The following is an 18,316-nucleotide window of genomic DNA, read 5'->3' as shown; positions in this document are numbered from 1 at the left end:
CCTTCTGGGAGTCAGGTTTTGCTTTCTCAAAAAAGAAAGTGGAGTGGATGCTGTCATCCGTGAATTTTTAGATCAGACACTTGAATTCCAGAAAAGAATTCCCTTGAATTTGAGCTTGGGTCAGTGATTCAAAGCCTGTCCTATTCCATGCTGGGGTGGAATAGGGAATCAAAAGGGAATTCTCAGTTGTAAACTGTTGCTACTAAACTTCTGTAGAAAGTTACTCTTTCCCAAGGAAAGCTTCTCTTTAAAAACTGTGGGTGGGGTATTGTGAAGTTTGGTAATTTAGGAATTAGACTGAAGGCTGTGTGTAGTACAATAAGTGTGAACGCCCACTCTCAGACCGGTTAGGAAAGCTTCCTCCTCACCCTGGCTCTTCCAGAGACCAGGTGTGCAACATCTCCTGGGTCCGTTTCTCTCTCTCTCTTAAAAGAAGGTTTTGCCTGGGATCCTAAGAAATTTTGCTCATACATCAGAAGAGATGGTTGGTAGCTTGTAATCCAGAATCTTCAATGTTGTCATAGCAGCCAGTTATTTTTGACTCAAAAATCTTTTTTATTAGTCTAGATAATACATTTGTCGTTTGCACAGTTAGAAAAAAACGTTTTTTTTTTTAAACCCGTCACATTATGAATTATAAAGTTCTATCTAGAGCTAAATTTCAAATCCTTAATAGCTGGACTCTGCATGGGGTTGAGGGTAACCCAGCTCCTGGTTGATGGCTTTGGTTAATAAGAGCAGCATTTCTATACCCAGACAGAAACAAACCTTGACATTGACATTGAGTGGTTCCTGGCCCATCTCTGCCTATTCAGAGGTACCCTCTGGGGAGTGAACTCTTAGATACCCAGAATGTTGCATTAATTGTCTTTCCCATTCACAGAGATTTTTAAGATTTGAGTCTGGCTTTATGGCTTATGGGCTTCCGTATGCTTTTAGCTGTTTGTTTTCATTCCCAGTTCAAATCTATTCCATTTTATCATTGCCTGATAATTTAAGGTCCTTTGTTTCATGTGCAGTTTGAACTCAAGACAATTATTATATGGAAACTGCCCAGTAGTTGGGCCTGTTTCTTCCCTGAATCCAAGATTCTAACAGAAGCCTTCCTACTAGCAGTGTGTTAAATATTCTTAACAAAAAGCTTTAGAGAAAGGTGGGTAAAACCTCAGTGTGTAGTAGCTTTAACATTGGAATACAGGGCTGGAAAATCAGATAACTCTGTGAAGTAAATGCCATGGGTTGACATACCCTATATAAACTTCTCTAAGGACGTGTGTTGATAGGAGTGAAAAGAGGCATCATCTGAGTCTTTTTGCAAATGCACGTCACGGCCCACTTTCTCATACTCGGGGGAGCCTTGCGAAGCACCCCATGTGTCTCTGTGTGGCCCACTAACCCCTTCTCCTTTGAGTGCGATGCCACTTGAGTAAGTTGTCCTAAAGAGTGCGGTTTTCATTCCATTTGCCCTTTGCTTCATAAATGCTGAGAAAGTGTCCTGGCAGTCAGTTTCTAACCTGAGTCTTTCACAATCTTTCATGTTCTTGGTGAACCAAGTGAGGCTCTCTGATAGGAAGGGTAGAGGTGATGGAGACAGCCCTGGAAGGAAGGATGGGCTGTGTCACTGTCGTGTGCCTCTGCCTACCTGCTCCACACGTCAGCGCCCTGTGCACCAGCCCCTCAGCCAGGCAGCGGGGCCTGCGCACCTGGGGAGCTCAGCCCTTCTCCAGGGGCCGGAGGCGACCAGCAAGTTGACAGCTGTGCTGGAGGAGTAGGGCTTGCTCAGAGCACGCTGCCTATGGGGAAGGGCTGCTCACACTGGTTTAAGTCGGGGGGATTTCTTTAAGACAAGCAGCTCAGCTGAACCTGTACAGTAAAGGCCTACAGCTAGAACCACTGTCAGGATCTAAAGCAGCTTTTCTGTCTGTCCCAGGTTGGCCTTCATGTGAAGTTTGCCTTACAGGGTGGGGGAGTTTGGTCTGGGAGAGATGAGACCTAGGAGGAAGGCTGGAGTCCCATTGCGGAGTCATGTCATCCCTGATAAGGAATTGTTTTATTGTGGTAAAATATACACAACGTAACATTGACCTTTTTAACCTTTTTAAGCATACAGTTCAGTGGCATCAAGTACGTTCACATTATTGTGCAACCACATACCTGGTAAACAACAGCCTCCCGTTCTCTCTCCCTCAGACCCTGGTAACCACTATCCTAGTTTCTGTCTTTATGAATTTGACTGGTCTAGGACCTCATAAAAGTGGAGTCATGCAGTACTTGTCCTTTTGTGACTGGCTTATTTGAGTTCGTATACTGTCCTCAGGTTTCATCTGTGCTGTAGCATGTGTCAGAATTTGCTTTTTTCTTAAGGCTGAGTAATACTCCATTGTATGTATGTGTCACATTTTGTTTTGTGAATAATGCTGCTTTGCACGGGGGTGTTTGAGTCCCTGCTTTCATACCCTAAAGTAGAACTGCTGGGTCCTATGGCAATTCTCTGTTTCATCTTTTTGAGCATCTGCTAAGGAATTTGAATATCAGCTTAAAGACACTGGAGAGTTACTGAAGGATTTAAAGCAGGGCTTATCTAAATCAGACTGTGATTTTAGAAAGGCAGCTTGGGTGGTGTGGCCCTTGGATGGGGGAAGGAGAGGTCTGGTAGAAGCTGTGGTTCAGATCACTTGGGAGGCTGTTGCCTTCAGGGTGAGAAATGAAGCCTGAGCTGGGGCAGTCACGGTGGGGAAGGGCGGGAAAGGGGTGGATTGGGAGTGATTTCCCTGAAAATAATCAGGGAAATAGTTTGGCTGTGGGGGAGGGAAGAGACAGGGAGAGGCCAAGGATGAGAAACTGGATCAATTTGTGACTTTGTGGAATTTAGGGGGAGTAAGAGAGTTTTGCTTTGTTTTTGTTTTCTTGTATTTTGGAGTGTGATGATACAAGAGGCAAGTTTTGGACGTGTATTGAGATGTTAGACACAGCCAAGTGGTAGAGATGATTGGTGGGCAGGCTGTTGATAATATGGGTTGCTAATTTGGGGGTGGGGAGAGGGTAAAGAACAAAGGGACAGATGGCCATGCAATTTGGCTGAATTTAAAAGTGTTGGGGATATTATTGGTGTAGCTCCACAGTTTCATAGCTCCTGTGGATCTATTTCACATTCCTACCTGAGGCAGAAATATATATATATCTCCAAATGTATAAAGCCAGAAATGATGGCCAATTCATTGGTTATAACAATCAGGTTTTGTAAGGATTCTAGTGAATCCAAAAGGATTTAAACTAAAACATGAGGGTGTTGGATTTGGCTTATGTTCTTTTTGCACATCTACATTTTCTGATTTTTTTTTTCCAATGGTGAACATGTATTGCTTTCAATCATTGAAAGGGTCATTTTAAATTTCAAAAATGGTCTGTTGTTTGGTCTTGACTCTTACTGGGCTGTGAGCTCCTGGGGCGTGTATAGGAGGAGGGGGAGATACCATGGTTATTCTCAGTGTGTCCCTAGCACTTAGCACAATGCCAGGGACCAGCAGGGCTCAATACTGTAAATGGTGGTTGAACCGAGTTGAATGGAAATTTAATCAGACTCTTCTCAGAGATGAGATTCCATGCTATTTTGAAAGATCTAGGAAGAAAATTCCAGTTTTCCTCAGTCAGCCCATTATATTAGGTAATGAACCACGTCCTGTAGACTTAGCCCCTCTTTTGCCTTTGTTTTGCCATCAGGATTTTCTGAGCCTTATTTTTGTTCATGCAGTCTTGCCCCATTGGCCTTGTTTTCTTACTTAAATGTGATTCTCATATTATTCTTAAAAGCATTAGCGATCTCTTTGGGAGCCAAATAGCTCAATTCTGTTTCCTGTCCTTTGTTGATAGTATTATGTTTTTAGAGGAATGGATCAAAGTGGCTTGAAGCCTCGGTCATTATTTTGCCTTCTGGTCGGCTGTGACGGAACCAACCAACCGAGGATGGCAGCTGTGAGAATGTGCATTGTTGGATGACGCAGTTGTCAACCGTAAATTTGCATACTTGTTTTCCTTTTGTGTTTCTCTGAAAGCCTGCCATGTGCCAGAGGCTGTGCACTGTGCCTTTGGGGAAATAAAGATGAATAAGGGTGACTCCTGACGCCAAGGAGCTGATTCTCCAGAAAAGGGGCTGTGATGCATACATGACCACCGTACAAGGAGGTTAATGAGGGGAACGCAGGTCAAATGAGAAAAGTTGTTACTATGCTGAGAAGACTCCCTGAAGGTGCTGCCTCTGATGTGTATCGCTAATGACACTACAATTGACATGTTTCAAACGTCCTTATTTACGGTCACCAAAGCAGTAGATAATCTGCTTTCATTGTTTTCCTGCAAGTGACTTTTATGGTTTTGCTTTAAAAGTCCCTTCAAATTTGTTTATTTTATTTATTAATATATATATTTTTATTTAGTTAGTTTTTTGGCTGTGCCAAGTGGCTTGTGGGATCTTAGTTCCCCAACCAGGGATTGAACCCAGGCCACGAGTCCTAACCACTGGACAACCAGGGAATTCCCATCATTTATTATTATTTTTTTAAATTGAAGTATAGTGGATTTACAATGTTGTGTTTTTTCTGGTGTATAGCAAAATGATTCACTTATATATGTATATTCTTTTTCATTATGGTTTATTACAGGATATTGAATGATTTCCTGTGTTATACAGTAGGACCTTGTTGTTTATTTTATATAATAGTAGTTTGTAGCCCAAAGTTCCTTCAAATTTAAAATTGTGTTCATAGCTTAATATTAATCCCTGTTAACTGTTGCAACCTCAGCTCTGATTTGTGTGTTCTATCAAATTCAGTGGTAAAACTGTCTCAACTTAAAAATATACTTTATTTTTTTCATCTGTGGCACTCTGAGACCTTTGAATAACATGGGAGACCACCAGATGCTATATTTCAGTTAAAACTGCGTCTCTTATTAGTCGTTATTAAATTAGCGATGAATCTGCAGCAGCTTTGCAGTGTTGCTGCTTTGATATCAAGAGTAGAATGGCCATGCTCTTCATCAGGATGTGCCATCAGGTTTGGCCGCGTCTGTGTGGGGCTGTTGGCTTGGGGAGTGCTAGTCTTGACGTTCCCGACCGTAGATGACGTTAATGCGGCAGGTGGCTGGAAATTTAAGGTTGGGACTGGGTCGGCTACTCGCGTTTAAGTGTTAGGTTACAGGTGGCATTTTAAGATGTTATGGGGGAACGTCCTTGGTGGCACAGTGGTTAAGAATCCGCCTGCCAGTGCAGGGGACACAGGTTCGATTACTGCTCTGGGAAGATCCCACATGCCTCGGAGCAACTAAGCCCGTGTGCCACAACTGTTGAGCCTGTGCTTTAGAGCCTGTGAGCCACAACTATTGAGCCCATGTGCCACAACTACTGAAGCCCACCCACCTAGAGCCTGTGCTCCACAAGAAGAGAAGCCACTGCAGTGAGGAGCCCGTGCACCACAATGACGAGTAGCCCCTGCTCTCCACAACTAGAAAAAAGCCCACATGCAGCAACAAAGACCCAACACAGCCAATAAATAAATAAATAAATTTATTTAAAAAAAAGAAATATATTAAAAAAATTAAAATCTTAAAAAAAAGATGCTATGGGATGTTTATGTTTCATTCTCTTTTGGATTTTGAGGAATTTTTGAAATGATGCTTTCAATATTTTAAATGGTATTTTTATACTGCAGAAGATGCCAGTAAATAAATTGGTGTACATTGGAATATAGGTAGTGATTTTAGAAGCTTTCGAGATGAGAGTAGGTGGGGGGAAAGAATGGTTGTGATCATATATTTTGTTTTTTCTTGGATGGACAAACAGATGGCAAGCGCTGGGGCAGCCATGGAGTCACCTCGTATCAGGTGGGCTGGTGGTTGGGCTAAATCTGCACGCTCAGATAGAGGCCCTGCTTCCAGGCTCCTCTGTGGTTCCTCCGAGGGCTCTGCCAGTGAATGTGTTTTGTAGATTGCTGTCACCAAGATTGGGAGAAAAAGATTAGGTACACCTCATATTGAAGATCTAACTGTGATTTAATACTGTATGTTGGGCACAGTGCTTAGTGTTCATGTCGATGAGGGAGCTTAGTTGCTTGCAATGCAGGAAGGATGTAGAGACTCACAGAACTGCAGAGAGGTTGGAGGACCAGAAAGAATACAGGCTTAGAAGATAGGAGAGACGGGAGGGCTGGGCCGCAGGATCCGCACAGAAGCCTTGGCGTAGGAACCACCTGGTCTTCTCGCGGCTGCTGTTGCTGCTGTGAGTAATGAGTGTACCCCAGCCATCCCCACCAGCGGTCATCGTGACCCGGGCCTCCACATCACAGGAGGATGTCATTGGCTGTGCGTAAGCCGTGTTCTTTGGGGTGGAGAGAGCAAAGCTCTCTCCTTCGAATTCTGTTGTGGGAACTGGGTATGACTTCTCACTAGATTACTCATTGTCAGAAAGTAACTGGGACTCCCTGAAAGGGAGATGCAGTGCAGATAGGGATAAGGATTATATACTGGATGGTGTATAAAAAGAAAAGACACATGTTTACTGTGGGTCTCCCCTTTGGCTGCCCAACAGTCACATATGCCTTTCTTTCCATACGTAGGCTTAGGAAAATAAGATGCACCAGCCAACATAATGCAACTCTTTCCTGTATGGCTGAAAACAGAGCCACCCCCTCCCCAGAGGTTCTCAAGAAGAGCTCCTCTGTCCGTTGTCTTCTGTGGCCCCATCTAAGTGAAGCGTTGGAAATGGTGGCTTTGTCATGCTTCAGCAGTTCTTGTTTTTGCTTGTTTTACGAGTTGGAGGTTCATATGTAAGTCACTGTCAGCCAGACTTCTTTGGCAGTATAGATCCCTTAAAAATGTTGTTGGCTATCAAGGTTTATCTGCTTCCAGGGACTAATAACCAAAACAAGATATACAGCCAAGCCCTAATGTTTTGAACTTAGAAACTTGATCTGAGAACTTGTCTCCGGGCGATTGGACCTGGCCTTGGTGCTCTGCAGAATGCCTTAGCTTTTGGTTAATGGAATCCACCTGGGAGAAGTTAAGACGCTTAAGAAGCAGTGGAGTGGGTGATACCTCCCTTGCACTCCATCTTCATGCTCGTGGTTCCAGCCTTTTCTCAGGCTGTAGAGATGAAACAGTTGGTGCTTGGGATAGAGGACTTCCCTGCGTCCTCTGCTCCCCAAGCAGAGTGACTCCTCTTAGCAGCAGCATCATATGTTCTCTCTGGCTTTCAGACGAACCATTTTCACAGCATGCATGCCTTTTTCTCGTAGATCCTTAACAAGCAGCGAACACATACTCTGGCATCTGATTTTTTTTCTTGACTTTTCACAAGTTGCAGGCACAAGGTCCATGTCTTAAGGCACAACAGATCGTGATTTAATCAGCCATTTCTCTGTTAAATATCAAAGGTGATCTTGCCAGTTCGAGAGAGCAAGTAGATCCTTATGCTTCCACCCTGTGACCTTGGCTCAGCCGGTCCATGCTCTTTAGTATGTTTCTTACAACACTCCGTTTCCTGTGCCAGCTTCTTTTATTGGGTAGGATGCTTTCTGAGGCAAATAATAGAAAATCCAACTCAAACAGCTTAAACAATAAGGAGAATTAATTGGCCTCCGTGACTGAAAACTTGAGAGCTGTGGGGCAGGCTTCAGGTGCAATTCGATCCAGAGGCTTGTGATGTCATCAGGTTATTTTTTATTCCCTGCCCTCCTCTATGTTTTCCTCCTCAGACTAGCCCACTCATGAAAGCAGACATGGTTGCAGCAGTTCCAAGTATCACATCTGTAAATCATGCCACCCAGAGGTCGATGGGACCTTTGTCCTAATATTCCAAGCCAAAGCCTCAGGCTGAGTTATATGACCAGCCCTGAATCAGTTATAGTGGCTGGGAGATGGAAATGTGTTGATCGCCTTAGTGTAGATCACATGCTACATTTCTGGAGCACGGAATAAAATTGGCTTCCCTGGAACAAGGTGGATTCTCCTGGGGGTCTTGGGAAGGGTGCAAGTGGACATCTACGAGTCACACAAAGTGTCCTCAGCACACTCTACATACGTTCCCATATGAAGTCTTCTGATAGCTTATGGAAACTTTGAGTTAGCAAGGATTCTGAAATTTGTTCCTGTGGTTAGTATTGCTCTTTCTGAGAAAAAAACAAATCATTTTTTTTTTTGACTTAACAAAATTTAGAGACTAATTTCGTTGAAATGTCAAAGTGAACCAGCCAGGTCTGGAGATAGCAGGCACAATAAGGGAAATTGGTCCATTTGTGTGAAGGTAGGAAGTATCTCTATGCCATTTTCTCAGTGTCCCATTTTCACGAAGAATGAGAATGAGGGGGAGAGTGTCATTGTTTCCATCCCACAAAGTACCTAGATGCTAAAAAGTAAAAAAACGGATATGAAACAAAACTGGCATGACTAAGTGGACGTTGGTATCACCTTTCCGGTTGGTTTACTTTATTGTTGTATTTTGATTTGCAAAAGTTGTGTTTTCAGGGTTTTTCACTTTCACCCACTGCCTGTAACTCAGCATTTGTTTTGCCCTCTTCCGCCCTTCGGGTTATAAAGTTGGGGCAGAAGTGTAAAAATTAGAACCCATACTCTTGCTTGAACCTTGTATTTGAAAAGATGGTGAAGCAGATTTAATTACAGAGAGAGATTGGCTGCTTAATTACTGTTACCTGCAGCAAAGCTCTTGTCTTTCTGCAGCTGTTTCCATAAATAGACTTTATATACAGGAATCTACCCTGGGGCAAAGAGTTCCCATTCGGCCTCTTGGCTTAATTTAAATTGCTGGTTTGAGGTGGTTATTTTTGAAACTCTTCTCAGGTTGACTTCCCCCTTAATCCCAAAGCCTTTTCCCCTCATCTGCCAAATTATATGTAATGCATCGCAGCTAGAGTGCTTTTGGCATTTCTCAAGTCTGAGAACTTGAAATTTGATTTAAATGTTAACTTATTGTGACAAAGGTTGGGCACTCACGTTCCTGTTCCTGTACAAGTCTTTCCATGGACTTGGCATGGGACCAGCTGTCTCCCTGGCTTCTGCTGCATCTTTAGAGAGTGGCAAGTGCCCCTGCCTGCACCTGGTTTATTTTAAAAGATCTGGCCTAACTCAAGGTGCGTGAAACCATTCTCGGTGCGGCTATTGTTGGGTTTTAGCGATACCTGCGGGTATTTATTCCAGGTGCAGCTGGCATGAAATTAAAAAAGACATATTAACAAAAAAGTTAACTGTTTTTCTTCTTTTTAATGTTAAATACCTCCTTATTGGTTGCTTTTGTTTATGAGAGAAACTTGCTGCTGCTTCTTGGTCTCTTTTTTTTTTTTTTGGCTTTAATTCCCGGCCTTCCCCATTTCTCTTTAAAATAGCCCAACTAAATGTAATTTCTTTTGCCTCTAAGAGACCTACTAGATGTTCTAGGCTAGAACAGAGGACGTGTATTTAAATTGCTAAGTCTTAAGCAAGAAGGCTGACCTTTATAAGATATAGGATGCTTGAGTGACTCCTTCATGGAAAGAATTAAATGTACTTCCCTCTCAGTATTAGGGGCATGAATATAGGTGAGTATTTATTAATCCTGAAATATTACTTAGTATTAGTTATACTGAAGTTAAACAAAATTGACTTCTGCCTTGGAAGTGTTTAGAGGGAATGGCCCAGATGAACTTAGTTCTACATCCTGGTGATATTAGAGAAAGCAACATAACACACACACACACACACACACACACACACACACACACACACACACACACACACACACACACACACACACACACACACCCCACCCCACCCCACCCCACTCCACACACACTCTCTTACATTCAGATGATTGAAGAATTTTAGTACTCTTGACAGTGATCAGATCTGAAGCCATGGGCATTTAACATTCTGCTCTTGGGTGGCACCATGCACTTTAGAGTGGGGGTCCGCTGCTGCCTTTGCAGTGTGCTTGTGTTTCCACTTGGTAGGTTTCGCATTGAGCTAAAAGGAAACTAGCATTTCTGGTCTATTCGTTGCATATTAATTTGATTTTGCTGTTCTAGCCGTGTGTCTGTTGGAATGAGCATTAAGGATATTGAGGTCACTCTTGGCAGGTTGTATTATAGAGGCAACCTCTGATTTTCAAGTGGGGTGTATTCTTTTCAAGTCAGTGTTGACTCTTGGAATGAAATTTCTCCCCATAGCTGTAGTGTTATAAGTGGTGATTGAGTTCTTTTAGCACGAAGTGTAACATACTCCTAACTAACCTTAAGCAAAATTTCTTAATCTCTCTTGAGCTTCCTTATCTTAAAACAGGAGTAATGATAACCTACCTCATAGAGTTGTGGGGATTAAAGTAATTAATGCATGGCATGTTCTTGATATAGCATCGGATATGTGGCGAGTACTCAGTAAATGTTAGCATCATTTTTTACACATTATTTCCTGGGAAATGGCATTCTGCATTTCATCATGGAATACTGGGGGATGCCGTCTTGGGGCAGCAGGTTCGTGTGGGTTCAAGTCTGACATTGGTAGGCAAGGTCTGGTGGAAAGGGGTGGGTTGGGTTCTCTTGCTAGAGTTTTGCAACTTCTGGCTGGGGAGAGGGGATGGTCTAAAAAAGAAGATGGTGACCTAGCTTCGTAGTGGCTCTTTCTGTAGATGGACTTTGCTTGGGATGATGACTGGGAGGGAGGTTTGTTTGTGGCAGCAGGTTGGCAAATGGGGCTTCTAGTGGCTTGGCAGTGGCTGTAGCTCCCGCAGAGTCTTCTGACGTAGGTTGTAGGGAGGGGAGGTTTCAATATTGGTGAGGCAGGTGAAGGCCATTTGAAGCTAGCAGTATTTCATTTTTCCATTGGTGCTAAGAACCGATCTGAAATAATCCTGCTCATTTAAATTGTCCCCTTTTCCCTCTTTCCTACAGCAAGAGACTATGGCCAAAATGGAGGTGAAAACATCACTTCTGGACAATATGATTGGAGTTGGAGATATGGTTCTTTTGGAACCTCTCACTGAGGAGACCGTCATCAACAATCTCAAGAAGCGCTTTGACCACAATGAGATATATGTGAGTGTGCTCAGAAGGTCATCTGGGGGGTTTAGACTTTGCATTTTGTGGCACAGAGCTGGCTTCTCTTCCTCAGACTCTTCTCTCCTTTTTCTGTTTATTGGAGTCCAGTGGCATTTGTTTATACCCTCAGAAAGGGTTTTGTGTTTGCTTATTGGGCATGTGAATAGTATCGATTAGAGTCGAGTGAGTCTGCTTTCCACACGGTGTTTGTAGAGGGCCACAGAGCAGTGTATTGCAGTGGGTGTCAGGGGCGTTCTGAAGAAGTGGAAGACAGTTCTGCCCTCTGAGGAACATATATTCAGGAGGAAGTTTGAAATCCATAGGCATCTTCTAGGATACCTTCATAAGGTTAGCAGTCTAACCTTTGAGAAGCTACCTATTAAAATGCAAGGCAGTGAACTGTCAAAAAAGACATAAACCTTCTTGAGTTTTGTTGTTAGTAGAGACAGGAGCAAATTACCAGATGCCAAATACCAATATGTGTTTGGTCCCTGGAGATTTGGGAATAGTCATGTCCTGCTATACAAAAGTATCATGTCAGACACAAAAATGAAAACATGTAAATATGTACAGTAGGAGAATTTTGTGCTGTAAAAATTCTTTATACAGGGTTTCACAGTGTTACTCTGTCAAGTTTCTTAAATATATTTAAAACATAAGTAAAAAATGCTTTTATATGCAACTTTTCTGAAATTTGCAAAAAGCACAGAAATTTGCATCTCTTCAGGTAGAGACATGTTAACTAAACCGTGGAAATGGGGCATTAATTCCCTGTACCAGCAGCCAAGAAAGAAACGGATGGATTGGGTGGAAGTAGTTTTAATAGATTCTGCCTTGTTTCTGAGTTCTCTTCCCCCCATTTTGTAGTGTATCGGTGTCTAGATGTGAATTGGATTATTGGGACATGTTTCATGTTTTTCTGTCTATCAGTGTGGGAACAGTAGGAGGAAATATAAGCAAATAAAAAGAGAGAACATAACTGATTATAACTTTTGTGGAACTAATATATTTTAAAAAATTGTATGCAAAGCTATATTTTATGTCACATATAGCTTTCCTTTGCAGATAGGCAATGATGTTTCAAGGATAACTTTGGGTAATTAATTTCCTAATGAAATAGGAGTCACCATCTGGGAATTAAACTTTTCATCTTTCTTGATTTAATTGTTGGAGGTAGGGGGAGGTTGACAGTAACATGAGATATGTGGATGTTGCTTTGGAATATTAATTTGGTAACTGGCTACTCAATTAAGTTCAGAGGTGTAGTTATGTAAACTGCTGATTCAGATGGAAGAGGCATAAAACGCTGCTGCTGTACAGCACGGGAGAGGTGTTGTTTGGTTTGGCAGTGAGGCCCCGTGTCAGCTTCCCTCAAAGTATAGCAGTTCAGCTTTCAGGTGGGAAAACCTCACGGTTCTGCAGCTTTCATTGAAAGTGTGGTCTGATAGCAAATAAAAGACAGACTTTAAACATTGGTCTTTGAGATGGAGATAGGAGAATCAGTTATATCCTAACCAACGTTGGCCGATCATTTTTCTTTTTGGCTCTAAGAGGCACAATTCACTTTCCGATGAATTGAGAATAGGATGGAGAGTAGAACATTACATGCATTCAAATACCTGATTTGTTGTGCCCACTAAAAATAAAACAATCTCCTTTTTAACAAAATGCCAAGTGTTAACATTCATGAGTCTTTAGCAGATGAAATGTCTGGGTTTCAGCCTTACATAATTTGGTTTTCTATTTTAGGAATGCTCTTCCTGGTATAAAACAAAATCAGTAAATTGCTCTCTGCTTCCAGATATTCATATAATCAATGTTTTCCATGATACTTTAACACATATCATATTGGAGGGTTGGGCATTCTCTATTTTAAGCAAAAAAAAAAAAAAAAGACAGCTTATAGGGTAATGTGTGTAGTATGATCCTATTTTTTTTAAATGGGGGTTTATGAATGTGTACATATCTTTGCATATTTGTATGAACATAGAGAAAGGCATACTAACTTTAGTACCATGCTAACTTCAGCATTGGGGGGGTTTAGGCACACTAACTTTAGTGGGATGGGATAGGCTATGGGGACGGGGAAGAGTTATTACTCTTTTAGAGCTCCGTATTATAGGACTTAAGTTAAGCATATATTGGTTTTGTAATTTAAAAAAAAAATACTGTATAATAAATTTGATTACCCCACCTCTGTAACCCCACACGTTGTATATACCAACCTTGGGAAATCTGTTTCTGGCCTTTATTCTGATAATATTCCTGCTTTGCTTTTGTTTATGGGTTGCTACAAAATTGTTTAGCCTGATGCCAAAGGCCAAGTTAATGACATGCAGAATTTTACTATCTTGTATTTCACTTTGTTTTTTAATTCTTTCCCAAGAAGAGAAGGTACAGTTTTTTTTCATTTTTTATTTTCTAGTCCCTGTTGGCGTCTCGTAGCTTTATTTTATCCTATAAAAGTGTGTGATGGTCTCGAGTGATCCATCATGCAAACATATTGAACAGTCATTTGTGTGTTCATAAGCCATGGTTGGTAAAGCAGCCAGTGAACAGAGGGATGCTTGGTTCAGACTTGAGAACTCTGGGTCTACCCAGAGCCTTTGCAGTCTCTTGTGTGAGCCAGCTTTAGGTCAGGGGACCCTGTTCTTCCATCCTGCCACCCACCCTTCCCCTCCATCACCACCATATCGAGAGGTGAGAAACAGTCCCTGCCTTCACAGAGTTCTCACAAGATGAGTTTTCATCTCTCTAGAGCATTTATAACCCCCAGTGATTCTCTGGCTCTTCCCGCTGATTCTGGAAGTGGCATCCCTGGTGATCCTGTCATACTAAACCTCAAGCTCTGGGTGGGCCATTGAGTCACAGGTGCTCCTCAAACCACTGACCGTGACCAGGTGCCTGGAATGAGCTGGATGGCTTAAGAAAATGTCTGCTCCTAGGATTGGGAGAGGGTCAATTTTTTCCAGAGTGGATGGGTTGTGTGTAAGTAGGTTGAATACTCTACTAAATATACCTATCCACATGCTAGGAAGAGGGAAGGGGAGTGGATGCTGTTGAGGCCTCTGCTGTAACCCCCTCACAGGCTTGGCAGGGAATTCTGTAGTGAAGTGGCTTTATTGGTACTGCTATCCCGCTGAAGGGTACCTCCCATGAGAAGCATTTATCATTGGAATTTTAAGCTTCCAATGTGCACCTTTAAGGTGCACCCAAAGGCACACTTCTCAAGACTTTTCTCCTGGGAACTCCTCATGGCAGAGACGATTAGGGACTTCCCTGGCGGTCCAGTGGTTAAGACTCCATGCTTCCATTACAGGGGGCACGGGTTTGATCCCTGGTTGAGGAACTAAGATCCTGCATGCTGCATGGTGTGGCCAAAAAAGAAAAAAAAAAAAAGAAGAAAAAAAAAGAAAGAAAGAAAAGAAAAGGAGAAGAGTAAATAGGGCCCCAGGCCACAGGGAGGAGGGGTAGTTGCTGCCGGTCCACTTTAGGGAAATTTTGTTGAAATCTTTGCTTCCAAAGTCATTCAAAGTTTTATTCTGTTCTGTAATGCGTATGGTTTTGTTTTAACCTACTCTGCTCTTTGCAGCCCTTCTTTGAATAAGAAGTATTTTTGGTGCTGACAAGTAGTTTTAGTGTGTTTTCTGAATTGTCAGGTTGGGGATCATCTAGACACAGAGGTCTGAATTAGTCCAGTTTTAGGATCTTATGTTAAACTAATTGTAGTTGTAAAAGGACTGCTTTGAAACTCTGGTAAAAATTGTCTTGACCTTTACAAGTTGCTACAAGAATTAGGTGCCCCATAAAAATAGGATCCAGTACTTTTATGAAAGATACTAAAGTGCGTGCTTCAGGAGTATCTGTTGTTTGCTTCAAATTGGGTTCACACACTTGTTTAAAAAGCCCAGAGTTGGTTCAACACCCTATCTGTAGCCGGGCAGAGTTGACAGTTCCAGACGTTGACGTGGTCCTTGCGGGAGGGCTGTTCCATTGGCGACGGAGGAGGCTCAGGTGAGAACAGATAGAGGGCATGTTGGCCCGACGGGGTAACGTGGAGGCTCAGAGACCGCTTCCATTCCTCCCTCTTGGCAGAGTGGGGTGCAGGCTGGGCCCCGCTGCGGGACGCGCCGCTCCTGCGGCGGCCTCTGTGGGGTCCGTGGTGGGAAATGCTGGTTGTGACATTCCCGAGCGCTGCTCTTCTGTATTCTTTCTGTCCTTTGTCAGACCGTCTTCCGGCCTCCCCACCCCCACCCCCAGCCAGATGGGATGGTGGCAGGATATCATGTGGACTTGTAATGCGGGAGACCCAGCCAGACATGATTCCGTTTTTAGGGTGACTGGTCAGGACTGTGGTTCTGTTCAGGAACAGGAAAGCTGCAATTTAGGCAAGAACAAGGCCCAGGGCAAATTTGGAAGCTAAAGAACCAAGGTGTCTGTTCTCTGGAAGGAAGTATTTTTGGTGCTAACAAGGAGATTTAGTTTGTTTTCTATCTGAATTGTCAGGTGGGGATCTTCCAGATATAGAGGTCTGAATTAGTCCAATTTTAGGATCTTAAGTTAAGCTAATTGTAGATGTAAGAGTGACTGCTTGGAAAGTCTAGTAAAAATTGTCTTAAATTTTAGAAGTAGAATTAGAATCCCTATAAGGATGGGCTCTAATACTTTTATGAAAGGTATTCAAATATAGTATCTTTGGTTTAAAATATTGGAAAGTAAATGAAAAGAATACTAGTTAACATTTATATATTGATTTGAAGTGTCAAAACCACTTTTCATTTGTACTCATGAAAATTCCTACCTCCTGGGGATAACAGTATTCCTGAGAATTTAGTATAAATGATGTATTAGTTTTCTCTTGTAGCAGAATACATTGCCCCAAACTTAGTGACTTAAAATAACATACATTTATTATCTGAGTCTTTCTATGGGACAGGCGTTCAGGCACGGCTTAGCTGGGTCCTCTGCTTGGGGTCTCACCAGGCTGTCATCAGCATGTCAGCAGGACTGCAATCTTGTTAGGGGCTCGGCCCTTTTCCATGCTCACGGGGTTGTTGGCAGAGAGCAGGGCTGGAGTTCAAATGTCCAGCTTAGTGCTATTCCTGTTACCCAAACGTTCTCCAAATTTTTTTCTTTTTAAAATTTCCTTTAAACAGCCTTAAAAAAATTACACAAGCAACAAATGCTTTTGGGAAAAAAAATCAGATAGCATAGGGATACATAACATCAAAATATGATTTTCTTATCTCAGTACCCCCAGTCCCATTTCTGGAAGTAATTGTAGTTAGGTGGGTCATCTTCCAGATTATGTAAGTTTGATTAAAAATTAAATTTTTTTGGTTTTAGAGTTGGAAGTAGAAGGTTCTCCTTCATCTAGATGGATGGGCCTTTACCCAGAGAACCCAGGCCCAGCAAATTTGAGTGAAACAAGAATCTTCTTTAAACCCACCTCCCCTCCCACCTTGACCAAGTAGGGGAAGGAGGAGGGACTCCTGAGCTGGTGAAATGAAATGCTTAGACTTGACTGTGTATGAGGGGCTCACCATATGCAGACTGAACCTCCTCTGCTCATTGGAAAGGTGCACTGTTAAGGAAACATGGAGAACAAATTGTGTGTGTTTTCAAGCGTGTGGCTTTGGTGTTTGGAATGGAGTCACAGCATTAGGAGGCTAGATAAAGCTGGTGAAAAACAGCACATCACGAGGCTGTTGTGTCTAGTTTCTGAGCACACTCTATCTCTTGGGCAGTTTTATAACACTTTTCAAAACAATCATTTTTGGTAAAAGCTTGCCAGTTTCAACCTAGGCTCTCTTAAAAACCTTTGGTGATTGGAAAAATTCTTCCTCTTAGAACTTGCAAAATGGACACAAATTTATATTATTTGCCAAGCTTAGAGAGTTGTTTCATCATGTAGCACTATATAGTACTTGATATATTTGTATAATATTTGTAATATATTAATTTAAATGTTCAGATTGAAACCATACCTGAAGTTTGATTTGGAAGAAATTAAGGCCTGACCTCAGGTCTGCAGAGGTGTCATCATTTGGTGGCAGTATGGTAGGTACTAGGAAGCAAAGACCTGAGCTCCAGTCCTGGCTCCATTACTTCTTCCATCTATGAGACCTGGAACAAGTGCCTTACCTCCTCGGAGACTGTTTTCTTATTGGTAAAATGATCAACAATGACAATTAACATGTATTAAGTCCTTATTGGTACAATATGCTATTCTAAACACTTTACATGTACTTCTTTATCAAAGTTTTACTAGAGTCTTATGCACTGTAGGTTTTAAAATTATCTTCATTTTTCATAAGAGGAAACTGGAGCTCAGAAAGGCTAAGTAACGTGTCTAAGGTCACACAACAAGTAGGTGATGGAGCTGGGATTCACATCCAGGAAGTCTGGCTCTGTAGTTCATGCTCTTAATAATAGTCCTGCTGGATTTACAGCTACCAAGTGCGTCAGTGATACCACTAATAGGGAAGCATTCTCAGCCTACAAAGTACTGTTCAGCATAATTGAGTACGATATTGAACAGTGTGTCGGTTAGGAGCAAGGCAATCTCAACAACCCAGACAAATAATCGAAGTGATAATCAGTATCCCCGCCACATACTGAGTTAGCATTCAACAGTGCAGTGACGTGAACTAGTGTGACAGGGAGCAGTGGGTTCAGTGCTGAGGTCCTAGGAACTCCCTAGTCAAAGAGAAGTGATAGCAACCAATAGGATGGTGGGTTCCTCTCTGGAAGGTGGGAGAAGATCTTGGGAGGAGGTTGTTTTTCATCCTGTTCACTGGATGGCAGATGATTGACAGCTGCATGTAGTCCTTTACCTTTATGAGCACAGAATAGAGGAGGAGGAAGCAATTCAGCACGAGAGACACGTGGCCAGTGCGTCCCTCCCCTCTACACATGCATCTATTTCTGCTCTTACATCTATAGTACAGATAAGTGTTAACGGTAATCCTAATTTCTTAAGAGAGGCTATTTTGTTCATCCAACACTGCTGTGGAGAGGGTGGAGGGTGAGACACAGTGTGGCATCTTGGGAAAGGCATGGGCCTTTAGCATTCGGACCTAAGGTTGTATCCTGGCCACTCGTAACCACTGTGACCATTAATGTATTTGAAGGTCAGATCTTTCATCTATAACATAGGTGTTGTGAATCTTAATTGAGTTGTGTTGGAGATGAAGGGGCATTTTAGCCCAGTGCTTGGCGTGTGGTAGGAGTGAAGTACC

General features: G+C 42.4%; 1 protein-coding gene across 7 annotated transcripts in view; it reads left to right on the top strand.

The window, feature by feature from the left end:
- The window catches only part of MYO1B (myosin IB), a 182,898-nt gene that overhangs the window by 21,593 nt on the left and 142,989 nt on the right, over nt 1-18,316 (top strand). For 3 of the 7 annotated variants that reach the window (XM_057744587.1, XM_057744586.1, XM_057744585.1), the window contains exon 2: nt 10,929-11,072. The exons of 1 other annotated variant lie outside the window; for it this stretch is intronic. In XM_057744587.1, the coding sequence (XP_057600570.1) occupies nt 10,938-11,072 (135 nt within the window). In that variant the 5' untranslated portion in view covers nt 10,929-10,937. Of the gene's footprint in view, nt 1-10,928; nt 11,073-18,316 lie in introns of those variants that run through there. 3 more of the 7 variants (XM_057744588.1, XM_057744590.1, XM_057744591.1) reach the window with 3 other exon arrangements.

The sequence above is a fragment of the Hippopotamus amphibius genome, chromosome 8, assembly GCF_030028045.1.
Source record: "Hippopotamus amphibius kiboko isolate mHipAmp2 chromosome 8, mHipAmp2.hap2, whole genome shotgun sequence".
Taxonomy (NCBI): domain Eukaryota; kingdom Metazoa; phylum Chordata; class Mammalia; order Artiodactyla; family Hippopotamidae; genus Hippopotamus; species Hippopotamus amphibius.
The sequence above is the reverse complement of the archived record's forward strand: the minus strand, read 5'-3'. Positions and strand labels throughout refer to the sequence as shown.